Genomic DNA, 11166 nt, shown 5'->3' on the forward strand with positions numbered 1-11166 from the left:
ACGAGACCTAATATTTCAACACTCAAAACAATACAGCGAATTGCAGAATCATAAAAGAGGAAAATGATTATTAATATAAGCGGCAGATGAGAGACCAGCACGCTTCGCAGTTATAGGATTTTATTTTTTAACATTTGCGAATACGTCACTTGAATAATCACATGGCTTAACTTAATTTGAAAACAAAACATCGAGTCTTAAGAATTACAGAAAAACTGTAGGAGAAAAAAAACTTAAATGCGTGATGTTAGCCTTTGTAAAAAACTAATTAACCGTTTTCCGAAGAATGCCTGACGCAAGAAGGTTTTCGGTGTTACCAATTTGATGTTTGCGTTAAATGAAGTTGAAAATCTGTCAAGCGCGTTCCACTGCAGATTACTTTATTGAAGGATCAAGATAAAAAAGGTTGGACCGCTTCAAAAAGCTCCACGACAAAGACGTGCGAGAAAGCATGCACATTTATTTTAATTTTAAGAAAATACTTGAAACAGAGAACATGCTGAACAGCGATAGATTTAATTTTGTGGAAATGAAAATTGAAAAGACCATCAACACTTTTTTAAGCTATAATATTTCAAGTGATAAACCCAAACTTGAACACCTTTGCCTCTAAATAACCAAATTCAAATAAGAAGGAGGGTAAAATTGAATATAATTAAAGAGAATCCACTTGATATCAATCACATAGAAAATTCTCAATGTGGATTGGGTTGGCGATACGCTTACATGGCTCAAGTTTGCACCTGACGTTTGTTTACCTCAAGAGTAATAATTTTTTCTCATCTTAACTCATATATATGGCCTTGGTGTCATGAAAGAGGCTGATGTCCTGCCTCGTAAAAAAGGAAAAAATAGATGAAATACCACAATGTCAAAGGAAACAATTGCATTGACAGTATATCACAAGAACACCCCGTCGACAATGCTTTAAAGCTAAAATTTTATGTGCCAGCCGCCCCACAGAAAAAAAGCAGTGTCTTTGGTTACCGAAATTATTCAAGGCTAATTTTTGCAGGATGGGTAAACGGTTTGATAATCGTTTCTGTCACGAACGTACCGCCATCTCGTCACGTATCTTCAAGACGCGACAAACACATATAACAACTACCGTAGGACACTTTTCTTAACTGTTTAAACCAACGGGGTACCCCAATCAGCTCTTACTGCCAATCAAAATTTCTGTAAGTTCAGTCGTTTATTTATTGAAGATAAAATTAAATACAAGCTATTCAAAGTGCGATTTCTGGCCTCAAATCTACTCTAAGGATAATGAAAAACAGAAACACGGCATAAAATGAAACTCGACAGTTATTCGAGCTATCTTAAAGAAAAGCTGATATAAGAGATTGTCATTTATCGAAGTTTTTAAGAGCTCCGGGGAGCTAAAGTTAATTTTCAATTCATTTTCATTGAAAGAAAGCAAATTCATAAGCATCAGCCGCAGGGAAAGTAATTGTTGTGAAATATTTAACAATGATGCAGTAGGCGTGCGTTGAATGTAAGCTGGTGAATAGCTAAGGAGGCACTTCATTACTACACTAGGTAATATTATGGCAAATCTCGACTCTTAGTATTGCTTTTTTTTCTGTTTTTTTCGTCATTACATACTTGCATTATTACATGAAATTATCTACTACGTTTCCATATCGATGTCGAAGCTCGCTGCATTTGTCAATGTAGGGACCCTACAACCAATCAGCTCACTTATCGTACCAACTGAACAGACCATTCATTAAGGACCTAGTGATTGAAGCCATATCACATCTACCGTGCTTTCTTTATGAACTAAACACCACATGCTCTCCGATTGTTTGCCGGCTGTGATTCAGCAAAGTGCAGACGTACGGCTGAAGTCACCTGTAGTTGCCGCAACCGTTTAACCGTGTCAATGGTACAGAGCATAAACGTCTGCGCATGTCTTACCACCGTTATTATACTCAGTATAATCAACCAAGTCATGCGCATACCATAATTGGAACTGCTGACCAACCAACACAACCAGTGGGGTGGGGAGGAGCTTAAACTCCAGTGTTGCGGAGTTGAAATCGGCACCGTCGAGTTGGTAAGTATAGTATGTGTTGTCGTTGCCTTTCAAGAACTCAGCAAGCGGTAGAACTGTTTTGTTGCTGTTAGTTATCACCGTCATTAGGTTGTGATTTCCGTAACTTGGAGATGAGCATCCCCACTTTGTTGAAGTTGTTGAAGTGATGCATGTCACGGAGCCACTTGTATGGACAAGTTTAAATGTGTAGATTTGACCGGCCTCTTGGATATGAAAAGTTCCGTGGTCGTCATCTTTTGTCCCAAAACAGACAGGATCGAGGTTGACCTTTTTCCAGTTATCTGTTAAACAGTTTGTCAGGTTTCAAAGAAAGCCTTAGGTTTTCGTGTCTTAGAAATGGCAACCCAAAATAAATTGATTTGTTTGAGGAAAGTAATTAAAGAATAACTGTGGTTATGTTCAAACCGCACTATTCACTCACATTTGTTTGTGTTTTGGGTTAAAGATCAAGATATACCTGAGCAAAAGTGCCGTCCATCTCCAAGGTGTCCAGACTGACAGCTGCAGTCGAATGATCCAGCGGTGTTTGTACAATCGGCTGCAAAGTGACAGTCATGGCTTCCATCGCTACACTCATCGATATCTAAGTAGTAATTGAATATAAGACTAATCAAGGTGTAGGGAAATTATCAGAAGAGGTGGGGTTGTTTTTTTTGGCGTTTCCCAGAATCTACTGAAAAGTGTAACGTGCTGAGGTTGTGAATTCACAGGTTTGCCAGAAGTTCGGCATCATTCTGTATATTTTAGTTATGCTTAAAAAAGCAATTTTGCTAACTATGATGTGGAGGCAGCTTTCTCCGTTACATTAACAAGTAAAGACTGACCTGTTTTAGCAGTAATTTCAACTGACCTTGCGAATCACATCAGTTATTTCTGTCTTGCAAGACTGGTGAAGAGGTTAATCAAAAGCTTTGCACTTTTATACAAAATAAATTTTACCATCGCCAGTAAATCCAGGTTTGCAAGAGCACTAATATCAACCCACGACATTAACACAGTTGCCGTCAGAGGAACAATCGTGTTTGCTCGATGTACAAAAAAACCCGTAATATTCCTTATAGTGAAATAGATCTTTTTCATCTAAAGTGCATCTCCATCGTATTAATCTATTATTTCTGTCAGTTATTCCAAAATTTCAAGTATTTGCTTTCAGCACGAAATTAAACTTATACTTTTATTCGTTTCATTTGTGTTCTCGCCCTTGCATCAAATATTCAACAGTTGACAACATGAAGGAAGTTTTCCCTTCATATCACCCTTTCTTATTCCGATATTCTCTTAGTTTCTAGTTTTTCTGTAAGCTCCATTATCTAGGATTTTCACGACAGCAATACTTTGATATCACCCCTTTAATGCTCTAGCATTTGAGAGAGCACGTACTGAACAAACCTGACTTGCCCCTTACCCTGTGACGGACATATCCTTTGATGCAGATATTAAGGCTGTATTGATTGGACAGATGAGGATTCAAAACTCTCCTTGCTGAGAGGCTACTTTATTTGCAGCTTTATTGTGTAACTTCAACTATGAACCTGAGAGATGAAGACCTGCTATGGCGAGGAGTTTCCTTTCTCACCTATTTGGCAAAGCTCTCCTTCATATCCATCGGAACAAATACAGCGGTAACCATGACTACCAAACCCTGCTTGACATGTAGAGTTACTAACACACGGATTGCTCTCACAGGAATTCTGAAATGCAATAGATGAATCAAGTAATTAGATAGATAAAGCTTAGATGAGTAAATAAATAGACTGAGTATTTAGAGAGATAAATAATTGAGTGGGTAATTATGAATAAATAAACAAGGAGGTTCAAATTGAACCAGAAATTTCTCGCTCGCGGAACGATCACCCTGGTAAAATTGATATTGTTATTTACTTACAATGATTGCTCTGTATAAAGAGCCGTTCCTATATTCGAAGTAACTGGGAGAGACTTGCAAATGAGTTCTGTTATTTAGCTCGCATGTGAATGTTCCATCCCCCAGCGGACCATAGTTATAGGACACACAGTTTGGTTCAAAGTAGCATTTGAACTCGCAGATATCCTTGTCCTTTGCTTGTTCACTTCTTATGACGTGTTTTGTTAAGATCTTGTTTTTCGTTCCTGCTTTGAACTGAATCACTCGGCAACCGTCTAAGATATTGGCAAGAAATAAATAAGCCAATGAAAAAGCCAATGAGAAAATGAAATCAAACAGCACACAAGCCTAAAGGAAGCCGACAACCTAAGTCTTATCGCAATATTAGTTTAAAGTTGTTCCATAAATGTCAGGGAAACTATATAATTAACTCTTGATTTGCCGCTCGACAAAAAAGAAAAACCACGAATATTTGCTACGCTCTTTCATCCTCGAAAGAAAGGCAGGTGATAAGCCTTTCCTCTCTATTCGTTAGGTGAGTGACTTAGCTAAATAGCCTGCAAACTTGAATTATCCATGCATCATATTCACCTTACCATAAAAGTTGCTTTTTCGGACCATAATTTTTTTATTTACCCATTACATTGAAGAATAAGATTGATGTTCGCCATTATAATTCTAAATAGGATCTGGTTTTAAAATGAGGGGGTGGGTTTCTAGGGAAACTGTGACGCTGCCTCGGTGGGGGTAGAACTCAATAACCGTTAGCGCTTCGCTTTGGAACGTCAGCTTTAGAAATTCTTCACGATAGCAAATCTATACTATTACTCCTTTAGCTTTCAAGGTCTTCATCAGTGTCTTTTTCAGTTCCATTTATTAGGTAATAATTGGACATCAGCAACTCAAATATTGTGGACAAATCATATATATAGACCAATGTCGCCTTCAATCCGCAATAATTTTACCAACAGATCTTCTCTCCACGTCTGCGTTTCCTTTACGCCCAACTAAGATCACGGCATTGTAAACCGGGCAGTTTTGCAATAACGTGCTATCGTGCAATATCCCATTTCTGCCATTTTTACTTTGAGAATTCGAAATTTCACATTATCACTCGGAATATATTTAAAGTTAACTTAATGAGCTTTCTATTTTCATACACTTACTTTCTTCTTCCTTTTGTACCATTAACACAAGGATATGAATCTGATCACGAATAAAACAGTTATAATGGATGAAAGTGTCAGCGATGCCAGCTTTTGGCAGGAGTCACTTACCTCCATACACCAGTACACCAAAACGAAAAATCCATAGAAAAGTTAGGACCTTACTCATTGAAGGATCACCAACAGCTGGTGAGAACAGTATCATATTGTCGTTAGTGAAAACACCTTTCAGCTAGCTATAGCGAGCTAAATGAAACGCTGGTCTCTCTTGTAAATGCAACGAGACCTAATATTTCAACACTCAAAACAATACAGCGAATTGCAGAATCATAAAAGAGGAAAATGATTATTAATGTAAGCAGCAGATGTGTGACCAGCACACTTCGCAGTTATAGGATTTTATTTTTAAAATTTGCGAAAACGTCACTTGAATAATCACATGGCTTAACTTAATTTGAAAACAAAACATCGAGTCTTAAGAATTACAGAAAACTGTAGGAGAGAAAAAAAACTTAAATGCGTGATGTTAGCCTTTGTAAATAATTAATTAACCGTTTGCCGAAGATTGCCTAACGCAAAACGTTTTTCAGTGTTACCACTTTGATGTATGCGTTAAATGAAGTTGAAAATCTGTCGAGCGCGTTCAACTGCAGATTAATTCATTGAAGGATCAAAATAAAAAAAGGTTGGACCGCTTCAAAAGCTCCACGACAAAGACGTGCGAGAAAGCATGCACATTTATTTTAATTTTGAGGAAATACTTGAAACAGAGAACATGCTGAACAGTGATAGATTTATTTTTGTGGAAATGAAAATTGAAAAGACCATCAACACTTTTTTGAGCTAAAATATTTCAAGTCATAAACCCAAACTTGAACACCTACGCCTCTAAATAACCAAATTCAAATAAGAAGGAGGGTAAAATTGAATATAATTAAAGTGAATCCACTTGATATCAATCACATAGAAAATTCTCAATGTAGATTAGGTTGGTGATACACTTACATGGCTCAAGTTTGCACCTGACGTTTGTTTACCTCAAGAGTGACCATTTATTTCTCATCTTAACTCAAATATATTGCCTTGGTGTCATGAAAGAGACTGATGTCCTGCCTCGTAAAAAAGGAAAAAAAAGATGAAATACCACAATGCCAAAGGAAACAAAATTTTATTGACAATATATCACAAGGACACCCCGTCGACATTGCTTTAAAGCTGAAAATTTTATGTGCCAGCCGCCCATCAAAAAAAGCAGAGTCTTTGGTTACCGAAATTATTCGGGACTAATTTTTGTAGGATGGTTAAACGGTTTAATAATCGTTTCTATCACGAACGTACCACCATCCCGTCATGTATCTTCAAGACGCTACAAACACATATAACAACTACCGCAGGACACTTTTCTTAACTGTTTAAACCAACGGGGTACCCCAATCACCTCTTACTGCCAATCAAAATTTCCATAAGTTCAGTTGTTTGTTTACTTAAGATAAACTTAAATACAAGCTATTCAAAGTGCGATTTCTGGACTCAAATTCACTCTAAAGATAATGAAAAACAGAAACACGGCATAAAATGAAACTCAACAGTTTTAAATTTGAGCTATCTTAAAGAAAAGCTGATAGAAGAGTTTGTCATTTATTGAAGTTGTGAAGAGCTCCGAGAGCTAAAGTTCATTTTCAATTCATTATCATTAAAGAAATGCAAATTCATAAGCTTTAGCCGCAGGGAAAATAAGTACCACCCGCTCTCCGATTGTTTTCTGGTTGTGATTCAGCAAAGTGTAGACGTACGTCTGAAGTCATCTGTAGTTGTCGCAACTGTTCAACAGGGGTAACGATACAGGGCATAAACGTCTGCGCATGTCTTACCATCGTTATTATCCTCTGTATAATTAACCAAGTCATGCGCATACCATAATTGGAACTGCTGACCAACCAATACAACCAGTGGGGTGGGGAGGAGCTTAAACACTAGTGTTGTGGAGTTGACATCGGCACCGTCAAGTTGGTAAGTGTAGTATTTACCGTCGCTGCCTTTCAAGAACTCAGCAAGCGGAAGAACTGTTTTGTTGCTGTAAGTTATTACCGTCATTAAGTTGTGATTTTCGTAAGTTGGCAATGAGCATCCCCACTTTGTTGATGTTGTTGAAGTGGCGCATGTCACGGAGCCACTTGTATGGACAAGTTTAAAAGTGTAGATTTGACCGGCTTCTTGGATACGAAAAGTTCCTTGGTCGTCACCTTTTGTCCCAAAACAGACAGGATCGATGTTGACCTTTTTCCAGTTATCTGTAGGAGAGTTTTTATTAAGAAAATTAGAACAAAGTAACGGAGGTATGCATAATTTCTACTGTAAAGACAGTCCGTAGTTTTGAAGAGCACGAAAACTTAAGGTACTTAAAAGAACGTAACTCCTTGTCTGTTAGCACTCGCACATTTTCGGCGTATAGCGTCTGCGAGAAGACAGCGTAGAGCTAGATGGATCTCTTTGAAAAGGATTCCAGAAAACAACAATTCTGTGTTAGTTAAGGTATGCTATAGTAAGTTTTGAAGGGAAAACGTTTCAGTGGTCGCTTTAAAGAATTACATCGTAAAGCAAAATCAGTTTTCTAGAATTTGCTTAGATCTATGTTTATCTGACTCATCATCTCATTGTCTCCTCACCTGCTTGATTTTGAACACCTTGATATCTATAAGGACAAACACAACGATATCCATGCATACCAAACCCCGCTTGACATACATAATGACTTGGGCACGGGTTGCTCTCACAAGGGTTCTGAAGAGAAAGTTTTTGTCGATTAATATCGAATTAAAACTCATTACCATCTGCTGTGGATGTAGTCTGGGTATTTACTCACAATCATTGCTCTGTAGAAGAATTCTTTTCTATCCTTTTGGTAACTGGGAGAGACCTGGAAGTGGGTTCTGTTGTTCAGCTCGCATTTGAAAGCTCCATCACCCAATAAACCGTAGTTGAAGGACACGCAATTTGGTTCTAGGTAGCATTTTATTTCACAAACGTCTTCGCTGAGTACTAGTTCACTTCTAATGACGTGTTTGATAAGAGCTTTATTTGCTTCCCTCTCTTTGAACTCAACCGTTCTACAGTCATCTAGAAAAAGAAACATATCTGAATAAACTGAACAAGAAGAGCTGTATGTCATTATTTTTTTTATCGTATATACAACTTAGAGTGCAGCTTCCCACGACCATGCCCACCCGGTGATTTTGGCCGATTAGAAAACAACTTCAAGTGCGGCTTAAACAAGCTAAAAAGCACACAGAAGACAAATAGAAAAACAATGTTTACTGAGTGGGTTTATGCAAAGTCAACTACAGAAGAGTCGGAAAACTTTGAATCCAATGAGTTTCACGTTGATTGACCGCAGCTGGATTTTTCCAAAATATTTCTCTTCTTCTTATTCAAAAAGGAAAAAAAATAGACGGCGGTGTTGTCTATCTTTCTTGATTTTTCTGGAAAAAAATCACCAAAACAAGATATCCTGTGGAAAATGTGACTTGATGAAAAGACGGAATCAAAGACAAATCCTTGTAAACTATGGTGTTTCTTGATATAAATTTACATACTGTCAGAAGCTACATCTAATGTTGAGAGGATATATTTTTCTTTTGCTTTATGGCTTTTTTTTCTTCCACCTACTTATTTCGTGCATTCGTGGTTTTTACAGTGTTGCGTTGACGCAATCTGAGTTCCAAACTAACCTAAAAAATTTCCTTTTTCGTTGTCAGTTTCTCAAATTTTAATCGAAGGAAGACCCGGTCCGTTAATAAGATCTTGTATCAATGGTTAAATTAAGGATTAGGAATTACATTTGACTACTTTTCTATAAGGCTTACCACCGTTTACACATTCAATCCACCAAGGGACGGACATGAAGACAACAATCGTTGTATAAAAGAGGGTAACGAGATTTTTGGAAGATGGTGTAGTCATCTCTGCTCGGTTAAAACGGCTTGCAGTCGCAGTTATAGATATAAATCCCGCATTAAGCAAACATGAATTAATATTGATGGCTTACGGCTATCGACTTGACAGAAAATTGCCTAATCATCAGGCAGATGTTCAGGAAACAATTGATTACTATCAAAACAGTTTCAAGAGGTTTTTTGAAAGGTCACTGGGCCAAATTAAAACGAAATCCATCTCATTAATTATGAGAATTATAAACAAACATTACAATGCAAAATAGGGCACTCGCACTTATCATTGTTATTTTTTTTTGGAGGTTTTCTCAGGATTTTTCAGTGTCAAATCTTAGGATTACTTACCGAAGCTAGTCAAGTGATTTGTACCTCGTTAAAAGCCTATAGCCTGGCACCCCTATTATTTTCAGTTGGGTAGAAAACACATTTTGACATGAAAAGAATCACCAGTGTACTGTTGGGGAAAAATGTTGTCTTTGTTAGTAGTCATTGTTCTTCGAAGGAGTAGAACTATTCATACTGGTCTGTGAAAAATAAATTTCAAACTGTTCAGGTAGCGCTCACACAATTGTAGTTTATAGCTTTATGATTTCCGCGCTCGGAAAACGACTGAAAAGGTGACAGAATGTTTTTTCGAGAGAGAAGCATTACGCAATCTGATGCTTTCGAGTTATAGCTATTACATGCTGTTATCATGTACTACGTGTTTAAAATTTTTAAAATTTGAAGCAGCTTGGTTTTTGTTTACACAATAACAAAATGTTAGCCTTTGTCGGAACTTCTAGGCTGTACGACCGGCCTTGAGTAGTTAATTATAAAAATAAAAGAAAAAATCAAAACACCAACGGTAGAATGAATTAAAATTTAAAAAAAAGACGCACGTACACGCAAAACACTTATTAGAACTCTTGAGAAGCTTCGTGTTTTAAATTATTTGTGTAAGTAACTTCGAATTCTTCTCCAAAATCAACCGAGTCACGAGGCTTCACTGAGAAGTTTAGAAAACTTCAAAAATAAGGGCTTATTGCGATCAGAAAATTAGGCGCATATTGAGTAAAACATAAAACTTTCGTAACCAAGCTCACAGGCTGACATCGTCAATCAAAGAATATCTTAATCTAGAGATGAAACATGGTTGTGAACTTGTAATTATTGGTCTTGAAGCAATGCAAGGTTGCTCTTATCTCAAAAATCAAGCTTCCGGAAACCATACAACCCCACCGAATAGTAAACACACATATAGTCTCAAAAACAGTACAAAATAGCATCCTGCGTTTTTCGAATTACCGTTTGCAAAATTCGTCAAATTTAGACCGGCGCTGCCTTGTAAAACTAAATTTCCCCCAGTATTGCACGTGCTAAATGTTCTCCAGGAATCCTAAAATCACAAAAATCCTAATTAAAGCGTTGGGAATACCCTCAATCAACAAATGAATAATTCAAGCTTTACTGAAGCGCTCAAAATGATAATTGTAACAGCATAAACATTAACCGAGTTTAAATGCTTGATGGTATAGTTGAGCAGGATTTCATCATCTAAATAAATCTCAAATAAGACGTTGATAACCAGTTCAATCATTCACTGTACGTCTCATTACAGCATTAAAATTATCGAGCTTAAATGCTTGATGGTACGGTTTACTCGTATTTATGCAGGGTTTTTTATCTATATGAATTTCAAATAAGACGTTGATCCAGTCATTAATTATACATATCATCACGGCATGAACGTTAACAGAGCTTAATTGCCTAAAGGTATAGGTTAATCATATTTGTGCAGGATTATTTTTATCTATACAAATTTTAAATAACATGTTCATGACGAGTTCTATCATAAATTAATTATTCGTATCATAAGCTTAAAACTTGACGCTTGGCATCTTTTAATGTGGGTCTACCGCAAATGGCGTGTGCGTTTGTAAGTACTTTGAACGTTCCAGAAGGAAAGCAATTCTTCGTGATTTACAATCAAGCTTCGCACCACGAGATGCTGAGAGTAAAGAGACCAATGAAGAACAAACCAAGTCACATGTCTTCTCGTCAGTCGCCTCGTTTTCACAGTTGCCTCGCTTTCATGCTTGTAGAGGAATATCGCAGGCCGTCAAGCAATGCAGGCTTACACAC

The 11166-nt window shown here is 37.2% G+C and overlaps 2 protein-coding genes across 2 annotated transcripts; both read right to left on the bottom strand.

Annotated features, from left to right (window-relative positions):
• Positions 1–1176: 1176 nt before the first annotated feature.
• LOC113680647 (uncharacterized) lies at positions 1177–5209 on the bottom strand. The gene is made up of 5 exons (XM_089214644.1): positions 5204–5209; positions 3948–4274; positions 3639–3753; positions 2520–2645; positions 1177–2343 (listed from the first exon to the last, which is right to left on the bottom strand). The coding sequence occupies exons 1-5, from the start codon at positions 5207–5209 to the stop codon at positions 1886–1888; spliced, it is 1032 nt and encodes a 343-aa protein (XP_089070770.1). The 3' UTR covers positions 1177–1885.
• Positions 5210–6244: 1035 nt separating this feature from the next.
• On the bottom strand, positions 6245–9185 carry LOC113680689 (uncharacterized). The gene is made up of 4 exons (XM_089180691.1): positions 8956–9185; positions 7956–8209; positions 7759–7873; positions 6245–7383 (listed from the first exon to the last, which is right to left on the bottom strand). Exons 1-4 carry the CDS (start codon positions 9050–9052, stop codon positions 6917–6919), a joined length of 933 nt encoding a protein of 310 aa, XP_089036817.1. The 5' UTR covers positions 9053–9185; the 3' UTR covers positions 6245–6916.
• Positions 9186–11166: the final 1981 nt, after the last annotated feature.

Source organism: Pocillopora damicornis, chromosome 8, assembly GCF_964200805.1.
Source record: "Pocillopora damicornis chromosome 8, jaPocDami1.2, whole genome shotgun sequence".
Taxonomy (NCBI): Eukaryota; Metazoa; Cnidaria; class Anthozoa; order Scleractinia; family Pocilloporidae; genus Pocillopora; species Pocillopora damicornis.